At 43.3% G+C, this 26,984-nt stretch overlaps 2 protein-coding genes across 3 annotated transcripts in view; one reads left to right on the top strand and one right to left on the bottom strand.

Annotated features, from left to right (window-relative positions):
* kif26ba (kinesin family member 26Ba) overlaps positions 1-10,360 on the bottom strand; it is a 112,650-nt gene extending 102,290 nt beyond the window's left edge. For both annotated transcript variants that reach the window (XM_080436920.1, XM_080436921.1), the window contains exons 1-2: positions 9,695-10,360; positions 7,842-8,228 (exon numbers count right to left, since the gene is read on the bottom strand). In XM_080436920.1, the coding sequence (XP_080293046.1) occupies positions 7,842-8,228; positions 9,695-9,754 (447 nt within the window). In that variant the 5' untranslated portion in view covers positions 9,755-10,360. The remainder of the gene's footprint in view (positions 1-7,841; positions 8,229-9,694) is intronic.
* A 5,864-nt stretch (positions 10,361-16,224) lies between these two features.
* LOC308084653 (uncharacterized protein) overlaps positions 16,225-26,984 on the top strand; it is a 36,474-nt gene continuing 25,714 nt past the window's right edge. The window contains exons 1-9 of the mRNA XM_080427436.1: positions 16,225-16,309; positions 22,534-22,804; positions 23,035-23,278; positions 23,961-24,143; positions 25,047-25,270; positions 25,503-25,659; positions 25,771-25,967; positions 26,249-26,492; positions 26,695-26,936. Coding sequence (XP_080283562.1) covers positions 22,565-22,804; positions 23,035-23,278; positions 23,961-24,143; positions 25,047-25,270; positions 25,503-25,659; positions 25,771-25,967; positions 26,249-26,492; positions 26,695-26,936 — 1,731 coding nt within the window. The 5' untranslated portion in view covers positions 16,225-16,309; positions 22,534-22,564. The remainder of the gene's footprint in view (positions 16,310-22,533; positions 22,805-23,034; positions 23,279-23,960; positions 24,144-25,046; positions 25,271-25,502; positions 25,660-25,770; positions 25,968-26,248; positions 26,493-26,694; positions 26,937-26,984) is intronic.

Here is a 26,984-nt window from a genome sequence, read left to right as displayed (position 1 = left end):
GCAGAGGCTAATTAACAAGGTGTACTGGTTCGTATTTGTCACGATCTGGTGGTGTGGTGAGGACCCAAATGCAGACAGCCAGGCAGAGTAGCGTTCAAACCCAAGATTGGGATTTTATTACAGACTAACATACAGACAGAGGATGTGACACAAACAATGATCCGACAAGCACTGACTGGGGAACAAGACTAATATACACATGAGGGCTGATTACACATGATACAGCTGGAGAAGACAACATAGAACCAGAACGACTAGAACACAACATAGAAATACAACACCTAGACGGGCACAGTCTGAGACTGTGACAGTATTGGTTCTAATGGTTCTACACGGAGACCAGTATGTTTCTATGTTTCATTGACTATAAAGTGAGCACCCAGTAACATAATATCTGTGTCTCAGTTATTCTTTGTCAGGTAACTATGATGTCTTCTTATGACCTACTGGCTCTGAAACATCATGACATCATGAACTATTTTGTATTAGGATTATTAGAATGTGTGAATCCGATCTGGGGACAGTGAACATGTCATAGTGTCCATTACATCTTCAGTAACAATATCAGCGGGTTCTTTTACTTTTAACTGACCTAAAATACACACATACCCCCACGCAAGCACGCACGCACGCACACAGTCATGCACACACACGCACACATGTGTGTGTGTGTGTGTGTGTGTGTGTGTGTGTGTGTGTGTGTGTGTGTGTGTGTGTGTGTGTGTGTGTGTGTGAGTGTGTGTCCAGAGCTTATCTTGAAAACCGCTCGACCAAACTTTTCATGCACACAGTCAATAAGCCAAGGAATTTCTTTTTTAATTAGCCTCATGGTGGCACTATACTGTACCAGCCTACTTTACAGTACATCTTGGCCTATAACTGTTGAACCCTTCCATTCAATCGCTATTTAGTTTTCTCTGAAATTCCTTGAATCATGACACAACTCACCATATACAATTTTGGCCTGACTAGATTTTCTCCCATTTAGTGTTTTTCTTATAAAATAAATAACTATATATTATTTTTGGGAGGGGCCTATGTTACAAAAAATGTCAAAAATCATGACCAAACCAATTGACCCCAAATCAGTTTGTTGCAGAAACATGACTTTTCTTTTCTTTCTTTTTTTCTCTCCACCAAATTAGGTACACATGATCTAAGGACTCATGTGATAATTCTGTTTGCCTATAATTGGCTTCCCAAATTGGAATCGCATGCTCAAGGGCCTCAATAGAGTGCAACTCCAAAGGCACAATCACTTTTGATGATCTTCCTTGGGTCATGACGGCTGCAACTGATGACTTACGCAGCCCTGGGTAGGCCACCTGGCCTGGCGGAGATATGCACTCCATGGAGCGCTGCTTTCTAGTTGAAACTGCAAAGCGTTGGGAGCTTGTACAAACAAGAATTTCACCCAATCTTTTACACTTGTAAACTGATATTTGAAGTTGTCAACTTGAAGTTTAATTTTAAGTTCAATCACACACACATGCACATACGCACGCACACGCACACACACACACACACACACACACACACACACACACACACACACACACACACACACACACACACACACACACACAGTGACCCACTTTCCCGGGCTAAAATGGACTAACCAAAACCAGATCAGCCTCTATCCTTTCATGATTTGGGTGTGGATGTATGGGTTATACGCGCACGCACGCACGCACGCACGCACAAGGACACACATATACCTGTATTGCACACACACACACGCACGCAGACAGACAGACAGACAGACAGACAGACAGACGGACACACGGACACACGGACACACGGACACACACACACACACACACACACACACACACACACACACACACACACACACACACACACACACACACACACACACACACACACACACACACCAGTGAAGGACCAAGGACGTAAGTGGCTGCAGATGTAGAGCCAGATGTGCTTTTTAGCCCTGCAGCTAAGTTTGTGTGTGTGTGTGTACAAACATGTGCGTGTGTACGTACGTGTGTGTGACAGAGCTCCCTCCCCACCAGCAATACGCACGCACGCACGCACGCACGCACGCACGCACGCACGCACGCACGCACGCACGCACGCACGCACGCACGCACGCACGCACGCACGCACGCACGCACGCACGCACACCTTTACTACCTGTTTCCTAGTCTGTCACTGTTCTCTAACAGTTAGAGATAAGTCAGATAAGTTAGACTAACTTATCTGTCTGTCTGTCTGTCTATTTCCACCATCTCTTTCTAAAAAAGACAACTGATGAAAAAGTGCCCTTTATTAGAATAATAAATTGCTGAGTGCTGACTGCTGACAGAAGGAGCCACTCACCACGCAGAAAGGCTTGGTGATTAAACAAATTTGTAATTGAACAATGTGTACAAATGCAAAATACAAATATTGCAGCAGCTGAATCTTGTAAACAAAACAAGTCACGTTCACAGTGGAACGATGTACCCCTCCATATGTTAGGGGTACAACGTGCCAAAGGTACCCTAAGCATGGAAGTCAGACTGAAACAGAAACTTCCAGTGTTTTTATTACCTACAGAAAGTAGTCATTTTCTCAGTGCCGCTGCATCACACATCAATTTTTCTTTTTACTTTTTCAAGTAACTCAACTCAAACAAAAATAAAAAATAAAAAAATTGGGAATACTAGCATGTCCGTCCACCCAGCCGCCCACTCACCCAACCACCGAAATACCCACCCACCCACCCACTCACTCACTCACTCACTCACTCACCTCACCTCCTCACTCACTCACTTGACTCAACTCACCTCCTCACTAGTTGTGAGATGCACGCGGGCCCGCACGTGCATGGACATGCACGCGTGTACCCGTGAGACTGCGTCTACCTCGCGTATCGATCACAAACAACTATTCACCTCTTACCAAAGCTTACAAAAGCTGGCCAGTGTCAACAGTGTGAATTAGCATAGGAATGACCTGGCTGGATGCATATCAATGGTCCATTGTGTGACCTGGTAAGTACTGTAGGTGGTGTGTAGGCATACTGTCAGATGTTCTGAAGCAGTCCAAAGAGAACATTTGGCTAACAGTGGCTGATGGATTCATGAACTAAATTACAGAGGTGACGTCTGCAAGGTAAATGCATATGACAACACTAAAGTATCCCCATTATGCAAGTAAATAGAGTAAAATTCGATATATATTGTGGGTTAATAAATACCTAGGCCTACATATTAAAGAGGTTATTTCAATCGGCGACCGCTCGCGTGCGCACATCTTTTCTTTAGGAATCTAAGCGTGTGCCTTTAAATGTGTCCATATTTATATAAATGTGTCTGCATTTATATAAATGTGTCCACATTTATATAATGTGTCCTCATTTATGGGTATAATTTGGGATCTTTGGGCATTTACCATGTCTCTGGTTGTGGAAAATAACTTTCCCGCTCGGTAGGCTACTGAGGTTTCTAGGACAGAGAGAAATGATTTGGCCATCGTTGACAGCAGTGGGTAACACTGTGAGTTGTCTCTCCACCATTCGAGAGGACAGGGAGCTAAATAGACATCTCTTTGCAGTACAAGTCTATTTCAGCCTTGAGCCCAATGTGGGGCAGTGTGCCATCCACTTCAGTGAATCCCCAAGGAGATCTACAAGTGCTGTCTTTTTGGAAGAAGAAGGTTCCTCCCCAGCTGCATGTGGTCATACTGTACAAATATTAAATGTCAGGGGAAAAAGCAACAGAGGCAAGCTAACCATGCACACAGTCATACCCCCACATACACACACACACACACACACACACAGAATATTGCAATAAATACAATGTAAAATGGTAAATGGTGCATTTATATAGCGCTTCTATCCAAAGCGCTTTACATTGATTGTGCCATTAACCCATTCACACACACATTCATACACCGATGGCGGAGGAAACCATGCAAGGCACCAACCTGCTCATCGGGAGAAATTAAGGTTTCAGCGTCTTGCTCAAGGACACTTCGACACTAACTCTAGGGGAGCGCCCCAGCCCGGGATCGAACTGGGAACCTTGCGGTTTTCCAGTTCACTCTACCCGGCCACTCTACCCGGCCACTCTACCCCTGAGCCACAGCCGCCCCACAATGTTCTCTCTCTCTCACACACACACACACACACACACACACACACACACACACACACACACACACACACACACACACACACACACACACACACACACACACACACACACACACACACACACACACACACACACACACACACACACACACACACACACACACACACACACACACACACACACACACACACACACACACACACACACACACACACACACACACACACACACACACACACACACACACACACACACCTAGTTTAGGTGATCGTCGCCTGGCAGGGTCTGCATAATGTTTTGCTTTTGTCCGTCTCCTTTTTGCCATTTTCAGTTATTCAAACTGGAAAACATAAATGCTGCCACATATCAGCACTAAAATTCAGCGGAGGACCTGCCATCTCTTTGTGTTCTGCCATTTTCTTGTTATATCTAAGCTGAGCGTGTCTCTCCATCTCCATACTGTATATGGGCACGTGACGTCAGACACAACAGAAACTGTTGCCTAACAATACTGATTTGTCTGTATTAGGGCATATCTGCACATCGGCCCGGCGGCCCGCCCAAATGTTGCCAGGGTATTTCTTTGACAACGTGTCGCAAATGCACAGTCCATATATATATATGGCCATATCTGCGCCCAATGATCTGTCCATATACGGGCATATCTGCGCAGCCAACACAGACAGACACCGCCCGTACATATTCAAGCAAAAACGTGGCACAAATCAGCCTCTCCAGCATTCCCCCCTGTCACTTTCCCTCTCCCTTAATTCCCTTCTCGCCCTCATTCTCCCTCCCCGTCTCCTTCTCCCGCTCTAACAGATGCTCAGACAGAAAAATATTCAGTAGTTAGACAGGTGAAGGTCATCATTAGCATACGACTAACAGCCACACTATCTGTGTGTGTGTGTGTGTGTGTGTGTGTGTGTGTGTGTGTGTGTGTGTGCGTGTGTGTGTGTGTGTGTGTGTGTGTGTGTGTGTGTGTGTGTGTGTGTGTGTGTGTGTGTGTGTGTGTGTGTGTGTGTGTGTGTGTGTGTGTGTGTACTATAGGGCAAGCACAGGTTCCCTGCCACATATTGAACTGTCAAACGTAGACAGACCTACATGGTTCCAAGCTGTGTGTGTGTGTGTGTGTGTGTGTGTGTGTGTGTGTGTGTGTGTGTGTGTGTGTGTGTGTGTGTGTGTGTGTGTGTGTGTGTGTGTGTGTGTGTGTGTGTGTGTGTGTGTGTGTGTGTGTGTGTGTGTGTGTGTGTGTACCCTCACGTATGTCAGCACCAGACACCATGTTATTCTCTCTGGGGACTGGCACGTAGGTCCTTTACAACATACAGCACATACACACACAGACACATGCACATGCACAAAGCTGAGTTGAAGTGGTTCATTCACAGCTCTCCATTCTTATTGGGGGAGTGACACACTGGACTGAAGGTTGCAGAAGGTTGCTGGTTCAAATCTCAAATCCGCTGGGGAAAAACCAAGCTGTCGAAAGTGACTGAACCAGTGTAGTACTCTTAAGCAAGACACTTAGACCAACCCCATGTGTGCAATGACAAGACACTGGTGTCAGTGTGGACACCTGAACAAGGTGTTTCAGAGTGACCAGCCCCCCTGAAGAGACAAAACCCTCTGACATCGTGTCTGGACATCAGATTTAACTACTTTACAAGTGTAATATGAGAATGTTCTCAACTCACAGGTTATAATAAGACTCTACTTCAACAACCTGATGGGTGCAAATCCAATGCCTCCCCATTAAATATGTAAGAAATGTAAGCCATGACATGTAAGCCAATTATTTTATGGAGAGGGATACACATACTGTACTGTAGTTATACACGCGCGCGCGCGCGCGCACGCACGCACGCACGCACGCACGCACACACACACACACACACACACACACACACACACACACACACACACACACACACACACACACACACACACACACACACACACACACACACACACGTGTTGGTCATATGAATGAGTATGCGGCACGCACACACTCACATCTCATGTAACATACATATTCATGCTGGGCCCTCCAGTAGACAGCAGGAGGTTTTAATCATCCTAAACTCAACCCAGCCTCATGCACCAATACCATTCTAATTAGAGGACTGCCCACCAACCTCCCCATTAACCCCTTCCACTCCGATCATTCAACTACAAACCCCTAATTAGACCACTGATACCTCTGTCTCTGCTCTCCTCTCATACAGTGTCTAGACACTTCCCTCTCTCTCTCTCTCTCTCTCTCTCTCTCTCTCTCTCTCTCTCTCTCTCTCTCTCTCTCTCTCTCTCTCTCTCTCTCTCTCTCTCTCTCCCCCTTCCCCCTCCTTCTATCTCTGTCTGCAGTGCAGTTTATCAGCCCCATGCTGCATAAAATGTGCTTATTTGTTACCAATTAACTCCATGTAGTGCGCTTGGCCTCTCTGGGTTCATAACTAAATTCCAGTCAACTGCATCAGGCGTGCTTCTGAATTTAGCGTGATATAAAAAAAGTGTTGTGAAGGCAAAACTAATCTAATTTAATTAGGACGTTCTGGGACATGGTTTTTCACAAAACAGTTTATTAAACCGTGTGCATAACTTTTCATTATAATGAACAACACTGAACTGTATGGACCATAATGGAAACAAGCCCCTGGTGCTTCTTGTGTTATCCTTTTAGCATTATAATCTTTGACTGTTCTATCTGTACTGTTAATAATCTTGTTAATAAAGTATTCCATCAATCAATCATGCAACACAATGCAGAAGTTTCAAGCCCAAACTATGACCGTTTGTGCTCAAACCATCACAGTTTATATTTAAACGTGACCATTTCCATCCAACCATCACAGTTCATATCCAAGCCATCACAGTTTTTACTCAAACCACAATAGTTTCTACCCAAACCATCAATTTCTACCCAAATCATCACTGTTTCTATCCAAACATCTCAATTTCCATCCAAACCACCACAGATTACCAAAACATGAATATCCAAACCATCACAGATTCTATCCAAACCAAAGTCTGAGATGAGCTGAAACTAAACTTATGCTCAGCATTTTAGCAATAATGGTATTTTGCACAGTGCAGTTTAAATCCCTGAAGCTGCCAACAAGCCTCACAGCAATCCAAGCCATTCTGGACACATTAACTGTTGTTGCTGTTGTTGTAGAAGATGTCTCTCTAGCGCAACACTGTGCTTCCCTCCATGTGTTCAAAATGCGTCCATCCACTAACAAAACTGAAACTGAAATTGATTGCATTGGTAACCAATAGATCAAACAACAAACTGTCGTAAAAAAATTAGAACAAGACAACAATCCATATGGCTTAACAAATGGAGAGAATGTATTCAGAACGATCAATACTTTTTAGTGATCCATCATATTCATCCATCTTGCAAAGTAAAGTGAGCTCATTGATTTTAGTGATAGAAGCATCCAAGTGGATCCTTCTGTTTTTGGCATGATGCCAGTTATTGATAAATAGCTTCAGAGATTAAACAATTTGTGTGACATCAGTGCGGCTCTCTGCTGTACCTCGTCATGAACAGCTGTGTGATTGTTGGTGGGGGTGCAAAAGAACAAACCACACACACACACACACACACGCGCACGCGCACACGCACACGCACACACACACACACACACACACACACACACACACACACACACACACACACACACACACACACACACACACACGCACGTCCATAAAGGTAGCAATGTGTACCTTGCTGGAGTAGGGTCCAGGGATGAGCAGTTTCAGGGCCTGTCTCTTCAGCTCTGCCAGCCTAGCGTTGCAGTTCTCACACCAGTTCTCACTGCCAGGGGAGCTTCCGCTGCCCGAGGCTGGGGAACCGGTGCCAAATCCTGGGGAACCGCCTAGAGATCCCGGAGAACACGTCCCGATCCCTGGGGATATGGTCCCAGGAGACCCAGAGAAGGATCCTGGCGAGGAGGTTCCTGAGCCTGGGGAAGGTGTGCCAGTGGAGCTGGGCATGGAACCGGCCCCCTCCGGGGCGGGGCGTGTAGCTGAGCCTGTCGACTCCTCGTAGGCCTTCCTGTACCATGTCTCTGGAGAGAAGGAGGTGGACTTGGTGGGAGAGGTGTCAGGCATCTGCAGAGCGAGAAAGAATGGATAGTAACAGTGCGAGGATGAGGATTTCAGAACAATAAATATTCATATCTGTGTATTTGAAAGTCTGTAATTATGTAATGCATAATCTTGTTACTCCTTGTGTCTTGTGTTTAATGAACCACCCACTGTTAGCCTGGCCTATTAACTTGTGCAAATGTGTGGATTAAATGGAAATTATTTGTTTTCAGTGTGGTCATATGTAAATATGATCACTGTAACCCTTCAATAGGGAGAGGCAAAGACTCATTTTTTAGTTAAGGCAGTCATCATGACCAGTTCACTGCACAGTAAAATGTGTAACTCAGACAGTGTACAAATGCATCATTATCCATTTGCTTACATTTGTACACTGTCAGAGTTCAATTAACACAGTGTATGGCTGATTAGAAGCCACATTCCACAGCGAATATGTAGGCTATACACAGGCTGGTAAGAACTGGTCCGCAACATGTGATTTTCTCAATGTGTAAAACAGGTTTGACAATGATGATCTCAACATCATATTCATTTAAACAGGGGCTTCAGAATAACCTACTTGATTTTAGACATCTCTGTCTCTACAGAGTAAAAAACTGATGTTTTTTCTGCTTTAAGGTGTGGTGGGCTACCCAGTATAGTCTACAATCCAGTGAACTACTGTCAGCACCAGCAGCCATATCTAATATGTAATAACTCAGGAGTAATTGGGTTGGTGGGTCAGTGGGGAATATAAGGGCGGTTGCTCTGTGACTCAACCGATATAAGTGCCAGACTGCATGGGTAGGTGGTATGTTGTGGTGGTAGGCCTATAATAACAAGCCCTGGTGCTGAAATATAAGGGTCTGTGCGCAGAGAAAGAGGAGAGAATGCAGCACACCTTCATCTCCATAAGTAGGCTAAAATGTTAATTAGACAGGTGATGATGGGCGGGTAGATGAAATTGAGCATGGCTCCCCCTGCGACACTGTCCAATATATGTCTAGGTCTAGGAGCCAGGCTATATGGCAGGTTTATGGCTGAGCACATCTGAGTAAAAGACGTAGACCAGTGGTTCTCAACCTGTGGGTCGGGGTCCCCACATGATTTTTGGGGGGGGGGGGTCCCCAGATGACAGTGAAGTGAAAATTTAAGGACTTTAAAGAAGAAGAAAAAATACCATTACAGCATCAAAAGTAATCAACAAACTATACAGTAAAAACTGGTCAAACATTTGCCAAATTGTCAAATAATATAAGAAAGAGGCAAAACATTTGAAAATAGCCAATCTACAAGCTCACAACGCCTAGCAACGCGAGGCGTTGTGAGCTTGAAGATCTGCTATTTTCACAATATTTATCTGAGGGGTCCCCAGTTCAAATATGATTATTTTGAGGGGTCACAGCCTGAAAAGGTTGAGAGCCACTGAACATAGACTATATAATGAGCATATACCTAGTCGAATGCCAGTCGAATAGAAGAAACCCTACCCCATATTTTCTGCTCCGGCTGGTCCCAGACCTGTCCTTGGTCCCCGACAGTGAAGTCATCTTGGAGGTGAGATGAGGAAAAACGCAGGGAGAGGAAAGGACAGGACAAATCTCTGTTGTTTCACTGCAGATCACCAGTCAGATCGCTTTCAAATAATTCCGAGCCCCTGCAGTTTTGCCTTTAATATCAATCAGAATTCCACACATGCATGTGGAAAACCATGATATGCCTTATTCAAATTCCATCGCCACGAGAGAAAAATTATAATAATTTAGCCCGGCCATGCAGGACAATTTACTTCCACGGTTCTTCAAGGGATCACATTTGAAATCCACAATAATTAATAAGGAAAGAATTCACACAGGTCCTCCTCCGTTTTCTTCTCCATCAACAGGGCTGGATTTGCATCGAGGAGTGAGTGGATCGATTTGTCTGAGTGGGTCCCTCTACACTACAGAACACAAATGCTTAAGTCCCGCAGTCCAGCCGCTCTCACAGCAGCAGCAGCAGCAGCACCACACACAACAATCTGACGGCATGCAGATGCAGGTACAAAATGAGCCTCTTGACAAATTCCGACACAGATCTGAAGTCTTTGGACGCATGGGTAGACGTCAAGGGCAATGCGATTCGACTGTTGCGAAATGATCAAAGCAACAACCATACTTTCCTGCAGCCCACTTGTCACTGTGTGTGTGTGTGTGTGTGTGTGTGTGTGTGTGTGTGTGTGTGTGTGTGTGTGTGTGTGTGCACGCGCGCGTGTGTGCGTGCGGGCAAGCGTGCGCGTGTGTGTGTGTGTGTGTGCTCCTCCTGTTGACTTGGTTGGTGAGGTGAGCTCGGGGCTCCAGTGCAGTCAGCCAACACGCAGTGGACCGAAGTGTTAAAAAGGGAGAGAGGCGCACATCTGGATGTGGGCGGGTCCTCTGGTTCCCCTCCACAGCCACGGACCAATAGACTTGCAGAGTCCGGTTGAGTGACAGAAGAGCAGCTGGCTCAGCGGACAGCTTCAAGTTTTGGGCGTGGGACTCGCGACATTAGGGCAACAGGCAACTTTGTGTGTGTGTGTGTGTGTGTGTGTGTGTGTGTGTGTGTGTGTGTGTGTGTGTGTGTGTGTGTGTGTGTGTGTGTGTGTGTGTGTGTGTGTGTGTGTGTGTGTGTGTGTGATAACAGCTATCTCTGCATGTAACTAGCTACCTAAACCAACTATTAGTTGCAGCAGAATCACTTTGTCAATTTCCCTATATAAACATAAAGAACCAGTAATACCGTTCCCACTGCAGTTTACATCAAACATCCCCCAAAAAAACATTAAGGACAGGTTTTCAAAACACATAACTTAGACAAAAACAGTTAAAACAATGTGTTAAATTGCAGCTAAGTGCAGTTAATAGCACTTAATAGTATTAAGTGCCATTGTGCAATTATTATAATTTTTAAGTTAACAGCACAGTATAATAAAGTGCTGTTGTGCATTTTAGAAAGTGCAATTACTTCAAGTCCAATCCATTTCAGCCCAGTTCAGTTTGTTTGGAGGGTGGGGTATAGAGTGGGGCTGGCATTGGCAGGGGGCACAGTTTATTTATAATCCTCACTGCCCTCGGGAAGAAGCTATTCAGCATCCTGCTGCTGCATTTAGCTTTAATGCTCCTGTACCTCTTCCCCGAGGGTAAGAGGAAAAACAGGCCATGGGAAGTGTGGTGAGGATCCCTTATGATGCTGGTGGCTCTGTGGGCACATTGGTGAGCTCCAGCAAAGAGGGGACAGGGGGCACCCATGACCTTACCAGCTGTCTTCACAGACCGGTTCAGCTGATGTTTTTCATTATGCCTTGCAGCTGCCTATACCGAAGTGCAGCTGTATTATAGGATAGATTCAATGATGCCCCTATAGATGATGGTAAGGAGGAGAGGGGTGGGAAGAATTTCCTTTTTGAAAAGCTGTAGGCTATTTGGTGAGCGATTCTACAGCAGCAGGAATCAGTACAAATATTTGATCCTGATTTGAGTGATTTCCTTAGAGTGTCTGACAACATCTGCATCATCTGCATGAAAAGTGTCAAAGTAAAAATATGCAAGTAATGTAGGCTATTCCTAGATGGGGAATAAATTACTTATTTACTTTATTATTATTTGCATTTAAAGACAGTCAGATGGAAGGAGAGTTTTTTGAAGGAAGCAATTCATGATAACAAATACATTTCATTATAAATGGGGACAATATTTCAGGGTGGAAACCACAAGGTGAATCTGTTCTTCTGTTGAGGTGTGGGGTTCCAACCAGACAGTGGATACACAGCTCCCCCTGCTGTTAAGTGGTTACCGCCACAGAATACACAAGAGAGTCTCCTGAGTGCCCATACAACAGATGCGAATTTAGAAAATAAAAATGTAAGCTGATTGATTGATTGATGTACTTTATTTAGTAAGACATGTGAACAGTACATGACAGTACATAACAGTACATGGAAGTACAAATTCACAATACAAGGTCTACTAAACTGGAAATCTCATTAAGCACTAAGCTTGTTTAAGATGAGAACCCCATGCACACAAATCATGATGAGCTAAATTAAGCTAAATTAAGTACACAGTGTTACATCCTCTCTAGAGTTTGATGTGGTTTTAATCACATGACTCATGAGACAAAAGTAATCATAAAAGTCAACCAAAGAACAAGATTTGTATTCAGGATCTCCTAGGTGGTCAGTAGGAACACACGGAGGACACTAGCTGGAGCACTCATCCAATGTCATTTTGACTATGCATGCACCTCATGGTAATTTAGCACCACAAAGGCAAACAAAGCTTCAGACCTCTCAAAACAAACTGGTCAGGTTACTACTTGGCCTCACACCCAGAACTCACCTAACCGACTGCTCATATATGCTGGGGTGGGATGGCTCAGGCCCAGTAAAGCAACTTGCAATGGGCCTGGTCTTCAACATATATACGCAAGGAAACAGAGATACCCATGTACCTGTCAGAGCTACTTCAATAACGTGAAAGACACACACAGGCACAACACCAGAGGGAGCTCCACTGATCTCAGTCAACCCAGATTCGGCACAAACATGGGGTCACATTTGTTCTACTGCTATGCCACCAAAATGTGGAATGCACTTCCAACAAACATCGAAAAGTGTAGCTCCGTACCCTTCTTCAAAACCGCCATAAAAGAGCACCTGTCTGCAATTTGTAAGTGGTCCTAGAAAAGCCCTCTAAGCTTAACACCATAAATGACCCCCCCCCCCTCACACACACACACCTGTACTGTAGGCTACATACGTTCATTGCTACTAGTGTTATGTCTTGTTTATTATTGTACAGTATTGTATGTCTTTAAGTGTCTTAATGAATTGAATACACAGGACCACAATGGAAAAAAGCCTCTGGGGCTTTTTGTGTTATCCTTTTAAATCACAGTAAATCGTCCCTCTGTACTAATTGCAAACTGTTAATAAAGTATTCAATCAATAAGTAGGCCTACTGTAGGCCTACACAACAACAACATACAGTAGTCTAACTGCCTATTAGGAGTGGTAGTGCATGGTTCAGGAGGTAGAACAGCCGGAAGGTTCGGGATATGATCCTCAGCTCCCAGTTATTAGGTGTTATGTGTCTTGCTCAAGGACATTTCGACCAGTCATATTCGACACATTGCTGGCTAGGCCTGGAATTGAACCTGGGACAACTGGGGACTGTGGTTTTCTCAGGTAGGTTCTCTGACCATTCAGCTATGCCACCCAGATGTTCCCATTTTCTGGAAGCTTTGCAGATCTATGAATGCTATGACGAATGTTCTGAGAGGGCACATAATTAAATGGTTTCTGGACAGAATTCAATTCGACATAATAATAAAAGAAAAATCTAAAAATGATTGCAACAATAACTTAGAGTAAGATACAGTAAGCACACCATTGTAGTTAAGATATGTTAACTACAAAATGGCCGAAAGAGTAATCAAAAAGGTCAACCAAAGAACCCGCTTTTTGTATAGGATTCGCCACCTAGTCAGTAAGGACACTCTGAAGATTCTTGCAGGGGCCCTCATACAAGGTTATTACGATTATGCATGCTCCTCATGGTATCACAACACCACCAAGGCCTTAAAAACAAGGCTCCAAACATCCCAAAACAAACTAGTAAGGCTACTTCTTCTAACCCCTGCTCATTTTGCTAGGATTGGATGGCTCAGGGTTGAGGACAGAGTACAGCAACTTGCAATGGGCCTGGTCTTTAAGATACACCACAACATTGGGATCCCCCTGTATTTGTCAAAATACTTCCAAAACGTTAACGAAGTCCACGATCATAACACCAGAGGCAGCTCCACGAATCATGTTCAACCCAGATTTGGCTCAACAAAGGGAATGAACTCGTTCTCATGCTATTCAACAAAAATGTGGAATTCCCTACCAAAAGGAGTAAAGGAGTGTAAAATCCTACTCACTTTCAAAACTGCCCTAAATATACACCTTCAGGAGGCTGCAATTCGAAAATGGCCCCTGTCTAAGTCTTAACCTACCACCCCCCAACCCCCCGACCTCTCCACTTTTTTTCCCTTCTCTTGTACATATTTTTCACTCTTCATACCAGTAACCTGTAAGCTGATTGTATGACGTTCCGTATAGTAGTGTGTATATCTGTCTGTCTCCTTTATGTCATCATGATTTGTGTGCATGGGGATCTCATCTTAAACAAGCTCAGTGCTTAATGAGTCTTCCAGTTTAGTACACCTTGTATTGTGAATTTGTACTTCCATGTACTGTTGTTCTCATGTCTTACTAAATAAAGTACATCAGTCAATCAATCAATCAATGTTATAAACTACATGTATTCTGTGTAGCCTGCACTCAGGATGAAAACACAATCCACACCTCCAAGCTCTGGCTGGAGATTTGAGTACCTTTGGTACCTTGCCACTGGCATTTGAGGTAGACAGATACTGTATAAAGGTATTCCCAAAGGGCTGTGGTGTCAATTTGTATTTATGTGTGGTTTTCTTTTCTCCCCCCCCCCCCCCCCTTTTTTGTGATCTTGGTTGGTGGTTGAGATAATTCAGTAGGCCATAGGCATTTATGGGGCAAGAATTTAGGTGGTTTTCTTCTGATAAATTAGAGAAAAAATAAACGAGTCCTCTTTTAATATCAACAAATACAGGACTATATTTAAAGGTAGGGTAAGTGATTTTCTTTGGTTAAAATAAGTGTTAAATAGCTCTATATTCTGATAGTACTCATCGCTATAGAGTGTTTGTTCAGTAAAAGGAGTCTCTCCAGCTCTTTATTAAACAGAAAATGCATTGTCGTTTCAGTTTCAGTTTCATTTCCAATTTTATCCAATCAGGATAGAGAACTCAATCAGGAGGAAGTGATGACACCAAATGAGCAGGCAAAATTGGAAATGGAACACTATAAAAATGAAGCTTAGAAATGGGTACTTTCTCCTGATTGGCTGAGATTTTGACACCTACCGGAAAATGTATTTTCTGTTTATTAAAGAGCTGGAGAGACGGGGAGACTCCTGTTACTGAGCAAACACTCTATAGCAATGATTACTATCAGAATATAGTGCTTTAACCTTTCAACAAATTTATTTTTGTTTTAACCAAAAAATATCACTTACCCTACCTTTAAGTAGTTTTTTAACTTTAAAAAAAAAAAATGTAAATATTCAAAATTAAATTAAAGGGAATTCTTTAGGTTGTTATGATATTTTACAATAGTTATGAAAACATGGTTTATCAGTGGTGGAAAGTGACTAAGTATATTTACTCAAGTACTGTATAAGTACAATTTTGAGGTACTTTTACTTTACTGGAGTATTTCCAATTGTCTATACTTTTACTTTGACTCCACTACATCTCAGAGGAAAATATTGTACTTTTACTCCACTGCAATTATTTGAAAACTTTAGTTACTAGTTACTTTGTAGATACTTTGTTTGATTACAATTACAAAACATTCGGCCATTTAAAAATAGGAGATCTAAAGTAGATCTATTTTCAAAAGATTTGTATATATTTTATACATTTGATAACTTGAAATGGGACATCTGCATAATGAGAACTTTTTACTTTTGGTACTTTAAGTACATTTTGAATTACGGACTTTTACTTGTAACTGAGTATTTCTACATTGCACTGATGCTTTTACTTAAGTAAAACAAAAAAAGAGTACTTTTTCCACCACTGGATCTACACGGCCTTGGTTTGTTTATCAAAAACGTTGTGTTTTTCTTTTACTTGTATCTTACTTATATCTTGACTGTAAGTCGTGTAAGACTCGTGTCCTTTGTGTTTTCATTTGGGGGAAAAAACAAACTAACTTGTCATGTAACTTCTTTCTTAATTGGGTTATATAATATAAGGCAATGCAATGATATATGTTGATATGAATGCAATGAATGCTTCTGACAAAATCCAATAAACAAACGTTAAAAAGAAGAAGTGTGATTTTACTTTGAAGTCCACTGAATCAGCCGGAAGTCAGCTGATGATATATTTTGGCTCAGTCCATACAGAGGTTGGGCTTGGGTGTTTGGTTAAAACATTATCAACTTCATGCTAGTTAGTAGCCTACCCGGTAGCTAAAGTTTGTTTTACAAAATAACTGGGTAAGTACTTACCTTGTTGGTTGCTAAACTAATTCACACATGGAAATGCAATGTATTCCAATCGCGAAATGTTGTTTTTAGTCGGCAACTGTGTTCGCTAGATTAACGCTAATAGTTAACATTGTTGTTGTTGTTTGCTAACGTTAGCTGTTTAGCTCACTTAGGTCGCAGTTCACAGACTGTTGCATGTTCAGAGGGGCTGCATGTTTTACTGTATGTTTTAGGTGACATATTAATACGCAGATTATTGTGAACAGTTAACAGCTGGCTGACCCAGTGCCTTTTGTAGGATCAGGACAGGAAGACCGTAATCGCTTGCAAAAGCTGATATATTAATTTAAAACGACGGTTGGCAGCGAGAGGAACAACAAGCGACCAGGTCTGCGAAAGCAAGCCCCAAAGAAGCGAATAGTCAGAATCACTTTCAATTTCTCTATGTACTTGCATACATAAAGAATATGAGATACCGTTCCCCCTCAGCCACTTGCTGTGCAACAAGTGCAAAGTACAGTATACACACACACACACACACACACACACACACACACTATTATTAATGCATTGGGTCCGATGTATTAGCCTTTATCACAAGTACCAAGTAGTCATCCAGTTAGTTTGTTGAGATGGTCAACAGAACTAATGGGGTGTGTGTGTGTGTGTGTGTGTGTGTGTGTGTGTGTGTGTGTGTGTGTGTGACTGTGTACTGTACCTTCAACTCACTAGTCTGTGTTATTTTACTTTGAGACTGTGAATCACATGTCCATCAGCCTCATCATTAATGAGAAGGCTGCTGTATTTATTTGCGAACCATTAAGAAGTGATACAAGAAGATTTACCAGCCTGAACTCCAGAGGCAGGTTGTTCCAGTGTCACTCACAAAGCCCTGGCAGGGTTTGTCCTCAGCCACAACTCAGGAACAACAGGTTCCTGCCCAAGAAGCTACATGATCTACGCTTGCATTTTCATTGTAAAGCTGCATTTTTTTAAATGAAAACCATCTGCATCCACGCTGCACTTCCACTGCATAGTATATATAGTGTTGCCTAACCCTTTTTTGCTTTAGCATTTGACCAAAGTACCTGGTAAGAGGCAGGGAATATTGAAAAACAAAAACAAAAATCTGGGAATAAATTCCTTATCAAGACATTTCTTCGCCAATGTCTTTGTAAAGCTGTCTAGTGGCACATTTAAAAAAGTTGAAATTGAACTCTCCAAGGGGAACCTGTGACAGCTGCTGAACGTTGGGGCACCCGAACATCTGCGTATTTAGATGAGGTGTTGTAATGTTGGAGCGTAAGGTTGTCGTCCTATGATAGTGCCATTGTTTGAACAGCGGCGCACAAAGAGTGGCGTAATAAATGCAACTGTTTGGTGTAGCAGCATTGCATGGCAGAAAATGATATTACTGCGCTACATAATGTTCTTCACAGTATGATCAAGTGCCAGGAGGCATGTGTCACGCTCCTACTTACCGTCTGATGCAGTAGCTCATAGGCAGCGGGAGAGGCAGAGCATTTGGGAAGAATAATATTTGGCCAACTATTATACTTGTTTTAACCATGGAGGACAATGTTATGTTAATAACAGCAAGTCTCTGCATAGCTCCAATCAGAACCTCTCCCTCCGCTACATGGCTCCGAGATGAGGTTCCATGCAGCTCTGTGCGATTTATACGCTTATTTCAACCCGTCGGTTAGATTTTTCTTTGCTGCTAAAAGTTAAAACATCTGAGAGCAGTGCACCGAGCAGAGCACCTTACTTTTTGGATACGATGTGCGGAAAGGGGTAAGTATCATGCATAGTGGAAAATATTCAAAAATGTCCTGCTCAAACGGCACTGAGCTGCGTGGGACCTCACCTCGGAGCGATAGCGGAGGGAGAGGTTCCAAATGGGGCTAGTCTCTGCACTGACCACAAACCATACACACAGCTAATAATGCAACATAGTAAAAGTGTGCTGATTACTTACCGGTACTTACTTATGCCTGACACCTGTACCAGCGTATAGGCCGTCGACAAGGGACCTCCAGAGTTCTCGGGTCACTGGCGTTCTTTTCTATCTGCGACCAGGCACCCGATTCGGATGCTATCAATGCATTGAATGGGACATTATCACCTCTTATTAGACCTTTGAATGGGCGAAATAGGCGACATACTGACCTACCCGCGATTTATCAGACCATTCATTGGGTGTTATCAAGACATACAGACCTACCAACGGAGATGACTTTAATAGTTCAGTTTTGGTTTTGGTTTTGGTTTCGGACCATGACGGAGGCGCGCAGTCACAGGCGAACTGTCACCCTGTGAAGGACCACCGAGGGAGCTAAGGTGACCGAGTTGCCGTCCTGAGCGGTGTGACGTTCGCCTGTGCCTACTCAGCGCCGTTCGAGTTATGTACCGATAGGCACAGAATCGTAAATATTGTTATGGGGACTGCTCCGCCTCCAAGTAGGTCAGTAGCTCCTGATTACGCCCCATGAATGGTCTGACAAATCGCGGGTAGGTCTAAATCGCGCCTACTGGTCGCCTACTCGCCCATTCAAAGGTCTGATAAAACGTGATAATCTCCCATTCCATGCATTGATAGCATTCGAAGCCGCTGGACCAGGTGTATCCCAGTCTCTTGTTGTCTGCCTGGAGATCCGCCGCCAAGTGTCTTTGGGCAGGCTCCTGTTTCTCTTCCCTCTAGGGGTTCCAAGTCAGAGCCTGTCTGGTGGTATTTGACACCGGTTTTGGTTTGCGTAGTGTGTGCCCGATCCATCTCCATCTTCTTTGTCCAATTTTGTCTGCTCCTGGGAGTTGTTTGGTGTTCATCCATAGATCGTTAAAAGTCTGCTGATTGCTGACTGCTTAAAAAGATATTTCACTTTAAAATAAAATAAACATTAAAAATCACACCCAGTGTGAAGTGAGCGGTGCTATTTATGAGTTATTAATTTCATCATGCATCTCGGTAGCACGTCCCATCTCACAGCACGTCCTGCGAAGTGACGTGCTTGCATTTTTTACATTATTATACTATAATTTGAGTAACCTCTGTCTTGGTGTCTTCGTCTGTGCCCGATCAAACTGCGCATGCGTCGCATTTGCCGTGTGTGCACACGCTGGCTCTGTGTGTCACGAGACGACTCGCGCTAAACGTTGCGTGTGTGTGTGTGTGTTTGCGACGGGACCCGGGGGGTTCCGCGACGGGGGGGGGTGTGGGGGGTTGCCCGTGGGGGGGAGGGGGGGTTGCCCGTGGGGAGGGGGGACCGCGGGGGGACAGCGCTACAGGACGTGCAATAACCCCAAGTTTGCAACTACTTTCGTCTGCGCCCTTCACCGGGTATGGTCTAGTTATTATTAATTTCATCATGCGTCTCGCTAGCCAATCACAGCGTGTCTGCGAAGTTTGAAGTTAATTTCATCATGTGTCTCGCTAGCAAATCACAGCACGTCCTGTCAGCTTAGCCTATGGGCGTGTTTTCCACAGCATGGCGTCACAGCGAAAGACAAATTTTCACAACGGAAAGAAAAACTTTCACCACGGATGGGTCCTAAACCCTCTTATAGGAGCGGTTGCACCGCTCAAAAAAATATATAATAGAATAAATGAAAATGTAACGGAAAAATCACGGCCCTTCACGCATTAGAAGGACATTCTAATGCATGTGGGTGCCGTGATTTTTCCATTACTTTTTTCATTTATGTTTTATGTATTTTCTTTGTTTATTTGAAAGAGAAATATCCCTTGGGTTACATGCGTAGGCACAGAGCCAGGTTAAATTAACATCCAAGGAAACTGGATGTTTAAATGGCATAGTGAGGAGCACAAAGGAGCTTCTCCAGCTCACATTGATCCTGACGCACGTCATAATTATATTTCAGGATTCTTGAAGGCGTAATTCTTCTAAAAGTCAGTAAATCCAACAGTTCATATTCAGTGGCAATAAAGTTAAGCCTCATTTATACTCTGTTGTATGACAGTCTCTCTTGTCAAAAACAACTGATCTACAATCTATCAACGCACTGCATTTATGAGTTCTTTTTTGCAAGCATTGTATGCTGGTTCAGTCTCATAGTTAAGTGCTGCCTTTGTATGCGTGTCTGTGTTTTTGTGTGCGCGCATGTGAGCGGGGGGAAATGCCGCTCGTCGCTCCAGGGGGCTGTTGTCACGCTCGCTATCCGCTCATGTTGATTCCCCCCCCGCTCCGTTGCTCACGTTGATCAGTCCAGGCCGCTCGGCAGCAAAAAAAAAAGCTTTGAAATTTTGATCAAGGACGTGCGCTGTGCACTTCTGGATGTCTGTGTGTCTGTGTCCGTGCGACCGGGCATGCTCAAACAAACGGTGCGCGGCCCCCGCCAGAGTGGCTTTGAGCGGAGGACGGTCCCGCTCCGAAAGCCGTTCTGACCCATTAAAAAAACAGCACCAGGCTCATGTCAAAATCCCGCCGCTCCGCTCACATGCTCTGGTGTGTGGGCTAGTTCCACTCCATAGGACATTGGGCATGAGGTAATGCATTCACAAAAAATATTAAATAATAGTCGTCATTGACAGATTGGCGGTGATTGGTCCATTAGTTTGCGAGATTAGAGGCGAACACAAAGACACACACAGGCCTGAAAACATAACCTCCCCTCCCGGCCTAATCACTTGGAAGAGGTAATTGGATGAGCGTGAACGCGATGTCCACACAAATTTCCCCTCATCCTTAGCCCTTGATGTGGGAGAATGTCCTCCTAATGAATGTTTATCTGTCCTAATTAATCAAATTGAGTTGTGGTCTCTTGAGACATACAGTTGTGAACAAAAGTTTACATACAGTTGTGAACAAAAGTTGACATACATTTGTAAAGAACATGTATGTCATGGCAGTTTTGACTCTCCAATAATTTCTACAACTCTTTTTTTTTCTGTGATAGGTTGATTAGAGCAAATACTTATTTGTCACACAAAAATCACAGTTTATTTTATTTTCATGAATTTATTTAGGGTTTTAAGAAAATGTGACCAAATATACTGGGTCAAAATATATACATACAGCATTGCTAATATTTGGTCCCTTGGCAATGTAGAAAGTTGTGTCAATCAAATAAGCAACTGTGCAGCAATAGTTAGTAAGTATAAACTGCATGGCAGAGTTCTGTCACTGCGACGATCAGGACAAAAGCGCAACGATCAGGACAAAAGCGCAAGCTACTGTATCACCTACTGCTGAGAGAAAATTGTTCAGGATTGTCAAGAGTAAACCGAGAACCAGCAAAAAGCAGGTCTACAATGAATTAGAAGCTGCTGGAGCACAGGTGTCAGTGTCCACAGTCGAGCGTGTTTTAAATTACATCACCATGGGCTAAGAGGCTGCCATTCAAGAAAGAAGCCCTTGCTCCAGAAGTGGCACCTCAAGGCTCGACTGAAGTTTGCGGCTGATCACATGGACAAAGACGAGGCCTTCTGGACGAAAGTTCTGTGGTCAGATGAAATCAAAAGTTTGCCGTTTGGCCACAATGACCAGAAATATGTGTGGAGGCGCGAGGGTGAGGCCTGCCCTTTAACCCCAAGAACACCACACCTACTGTCATGGCAGCATGATGCTGGTAGTGTTATGCTCTGGGCCTGTTTCGCTGCAAATGGAACTGGTGCTTTACAGAGAGTAAATGGAATAATGAAGGAGGATTACCTCAACATTCTTCAGGAAATATTCAAATCATCACCCAGAAGTTTAAACTTTGGGTCTCAAGAGTGGTAAAAGGATGGCTAAATCTGGCTCGAATTAAGGTTTTAGAATGGCCTGCCAAAAGTCCTGACCTAAACCCCATTGAGAACATTAGGACAGTGCTGAAGAAACAGTCCATGTCAGAGAAAGCCAACAAATGTTGATGAACTGCACCAATTCGGTCAAAGATCCAGAAGCTTGCTGGAAGCTTGTGGATTACCAAAAGCATTGGGGTGAAAATGGCCAAGGGACATGCAACCAAATATTAGCATTGATGTTTGTATATTTTTGACCCAGCAGATGTATTTGCTCTAATCAACCTAGCACACAGAAATAAGAGTTGTAGAAATTATTGGAAAGTCAAAACTGCCATGACATGCATGTTCTTTACAAAATGTATGTAAACCTTTGATCACAACTGTACATACTGTAACATTTTTACCTACTGATATGAATGCAATTTGTATGCTTCCATTAAAAAGTAAACGGAGCTCTTTGGTAAACAGTTCTCTCATTCTCTTTCGGCAGATGGTAATCAAAGAAAGATTGAGATGACGTGATGGAGATCTCTTCAGCTCTACCCACAGAATCACCAGACTGTTCCCTTCTAAGCAAGTCCCCTGGGAGTTCTTTACCATTCACGCCAACAAGAGGCGACGGACAACCATGGAACTCACCAGAAACCTCTGTGAACTACACACCAGACTGCAGTTCCTCTGCTGCCAACCCACCCCCCATTTCAATGTCTTCTGTTGGAGCCAGCAAACAAAAGCTAGGAAATGATACACAATTCATTCAGGTATTTACAACTGCATTGTTTGATATATGCCCCGGCCCCCTACAGATAATGATTAGGATTTGCTTTTCATTTATTGATTAATCTTGATTTTGTTTTTACTATTCAACCCACCTGTAAATTAATTGCATCTAGGGATGGAAAGTCTGTCTCCAATCTGCCCACTCCACCTTTTTTGACCCATCTGTCTCACAATGCCATTTAGTAACTGTTATTGGGCCTGTTCTTTTTAGACACCAGAGGTGGATTCGTCTTGTAGTGTTCCTAGGGCCAGAGGTCAACCTCTGAACCCTCAGACTAAATCTAAGAGAGGAGAGAAAGTTCCAAAAGGTCAACCACGGGCCTGCAGAGAGAACAGGCCTCCAGCCGAACGCTGGCTTAGAAAGGAACAGGAGATGGACAGTAGAGATGCCAGTCAGCCACCACAACACTGCATACCCATGTTTGAATTCCAGGACTTGGATTCACCAGAGAAAGGTATCATATATTACATAGGTGTTCTGCACCATATAGGTCACTTTATTAATATGATTGGCAAGATTTTAAAACAAAGTCAGAGTTGCAATACAATGCTATCACAAAACAATCTGTGACCCACCATGAAAGAATGACTGGGCTCATCGCAGGGCCACACACTTACAGCAGAGCTCAAAATACTCTCCATCTGGTCTGATTTAGATAGAAAATGAAGCACAAATTTAGAATCTTAGTTGCTTATCTACCATCCCCCTAAAAGTCATAACTGGAATTGGATTGTAAATAGGAAAATAATGCATACATATGAAGCCAGGCTTTTCAAAAATTCTAGAAAGAGGAGTCTTATCACTTTCAAATCAAATTGATTACAAATCGTCTAAAGTCTGTCTTTCAGTTGGGGTGTAGTAAAGTTATGACCAACCCTCACCTATCTGTCCAAATTCAAAGATAAAAAAAAAAAAGCGAAATTGAGTTAAGACAATCGTAATTTTAAAACAAGATACACCATTCCTCAGGCATTTAATTACAATGGCAACGTAGTACTTTGATGCGTTTTAACACTATTTGAGTTTAGTTTTACATAGGAGATTTTGCGTATGCCAGCACAATGAAAATAAATGAGTAATGGCTTATGGACAAATGTTTGGGTGAGTAAAATTAAGTGCTGTTTGTTTTGTTATAGACATCTCTGACGTTTTGATGGAAATCTCTTCAACTCTACCCCCAGAATCATCAGACCAGTTGATACGCAGCAGTTCTCTTTTAAGCAAATCCCTTGACAGTTTGGTACCAACCACGCTAACGAGAGGCGAGGGACGCTGCAAACCCATGTTTGAACTCCAGGAGTTGAATTCACAAGAGAAAGGTATCATATTTTACATAGGTGTTCTGTGCCATATAGGTCACTTTATTAATGTGCTTAGCAAGATTTAAAACAGAAGTCGAACTTGCTATGCAATGTTATCACAAAGCATAAATGACAATCTGTGACCCAGTGCGAGCTAAGGACTGGTGTAATCGTGAGGCCACACACACTTTACAGCAGTGCTCAAAAACACATCTGGATTTATATAGATTTAGAAACAAATTTGCCTGTGAATATGAAAATAATTCATACATCAAGCCAGGTTATTCCAAGATCCTAGAAGAGGGAGACTGTCCACTGTTAAATCAAATTAGCTGATTACAAATCGTGAAAAGTCTTTCATCGGGCGGTTGTGTAGTAAAGTTATTATCAACCCTCAGCTTTCTGTCAAGTCCAAATTAAATGATAAAAAAAAAAAAAAAAGAATCACCCAGTTTGAACTTTTAACTAAAGGAACAATGTTAAATTCCTGTCAATTCTGAGATTCTCACCAGCGCCACCTTCTATTTTTTTTTAGAGTAGCTGATATTTTTTTTACCCCCTTTTTCTCCCCAATTTAGTCATCATGCCAATTGATTCCTCCCCACATATATTTCTGTGTTTTTCACTGCTGTTGTATCCTACTGACTCACCTGCCAGTGAGGAGGCCCCCCCCGGGAGGACGTAGAGCCTTCGTCCTACTCTTCCCACACAACACTCCCTGCTGACAGGTGCCGCCCGCCCCAGCCCGTAGGAGTATGTGCAATGACAAATATCACACTTCCTGCCCGGCTTCCCTCCCCCGAACACGGGCCGATTGTCTTCGTTTTTAGACACCTGACAAAGCCGGTCGCACCACCAGTGCCACTTAAAACAAATCATACCCAGTGGCTTTTATACAGATCTCTTCAACTCTTCCCACAGAATCATCAGATCCCTTGCTATGCAGCAGTTCTCTTCTAAGTAAATTCCCTGAGAGTTTCTTACCAACCACGTCAAGGAGAGGCGAGAGACAACCATGGGACACACCAGAAGCTTCAGTGAACTCCACACCTGACTGCATATCCTTAGCTGCCATTCCATCGCCTATTTCAGTGTCTCCTGTCGGAGCCAACGAGGATCTAGGAGATAATAGACACTTGAGTCAGGTATCTAAAGCTGCATTGTGTGATACATGCCCCCTACAGATAATGATTAGGATTTGCATTTCATTGATAAATCTTTTGATTGTTTCTGTTTTAACTCTTCAAACTGCCTGTTTTTTGCACCTTGGGACTGAAATTTTTCCACAGTCCGCCTCCAACCTGCTCACTCCACCTTTCTTGACCCATCTATCTCACAATGCCATTTAGTAACTGTTATTTGGCCTGTTCTTTTCAGACACCGGAGGTGGATTCGTCTTGTAGTATTCCTAAGGCCAGAGGTCCACCTCTGAATGCTCAGACTAAAGCAAAGGGAAGACAAAAATGTCCAAAAGGTCAACCAAGGACCCGCATTCCAGTCAAACGCCGGCGTAGAAAGGACCAGGAGATGGAAGGTAGCGATGCCAACAGTCCACCACAGTGCGGCAGACCCATGTTCATTGCTGTTCGTTTTGTTATAGACATCTCTGACGTTTTGATGGAAATCTCTTCCACTCTTCCCACAGAATCATCAGACCAGTTGATACGCAGCAGTTCTCTTTTAAGCGAATCCCCTGAGAGTTTCTTACCAACCACACCAACGAGAGGAGGGGGACAACCATGGGACACACCTGAAGCCTGTGTGAACTCCACACCAGACTGTACATCCTTGGCTGCCATCCCACCCCCTATTTCATTGTCTCCTGTTGGAGCCGAAGAACAGGTAATAGAAAATAATAGACCTTTCAGACAGTCAGGTATTTAAAGCTGTATTGTGTCATACATGCCCCCTACAGATAACGATTATAAATGTCTCTTAATTTATTTCATTGATTAATCTTAGATTTTATTTTCTGTTTAACTCTTCAAAACTGCCTATAAATTCATTGCACCGTGGGATTGAAAGTTGTCAAGAGTCTGTCTCCAACCTCCTCACTCCACCTTTCTTGACCCATCTATCTCACAATGCCATTTAGTAACTGTTATTTGGCCTGTTCTTTTCAGACACCGGAGGTAGATTCGTCTTGTAGTATTCCTAAGGCCAGAAGTCCACCTCTGAATGCTCAGACTAAAGCAAAGGGAAAACAAAAATGTCCAAAAGGTCAACCAAGGACCCGCAGAGAGAACAGGACTCCAGCCAAAGGCCGGCGTAGAAAGGACCAAGAGATAGAGGGTAGTGATGCCAACAGTCCACCACAGTGCGTCATACCCAATTTTGAGCCACAAGAGTTGGATTCGCCAGAAAAAGGTATTTTATATAGGTGATATGTGCCATATAGGTCACTTTATTATACTACTTTTATAAACGATGGCTATTTAGTATTTTAACTATCTAAATGTTTACTTGAACATAGGAGATTTAGCGCATGCCAGCATAGTGAATTTACGAGTTAAGGTTAATGGACATATGTTTGGATAACTGAAATTCGTTGCTGTTTCTTTCGTCATAGACATCTCTGACTTTATGACTGAGATCTCTTCAACTCTACCCACAGAATCATCACAACCATTGCTACGCAGCAGTTCTCTTCTAAGAAAGCCCCCTGAGAGTTCTTTACCAACCACGCCAACGAGAGGCGATGGACAACCATGGAACACACCAGAAGCCTCTGTGAACTCCACACCAGACTGTAGATCCTTGGCTGCCAGTTCATCACCTATTTCATTGTCTCCTGTTGGAGCCGAAGAACAGGTAATAGAAAATAATAGACCTTTCAGGTATTTAAAGCTGTATTGTGTC

Source organism: Gymnoscopelus braueri (genome assembly GCF_963280865.1).
Source record: "Gymnoscopelus braueri genome assembly, chromosome: 1".
Taxonomy (NCBI): Eukaryota; Metazoa; Chordata; class Actinopteri; order Myctophiformes; family Myctophidae; genus Gymnoscopelus; species Gymnoscopelus braueri.
Note: the sequence above shows the minus strand (reverse complement) of the source record. Positions and strands in the feature narration are given on the sequence as shown.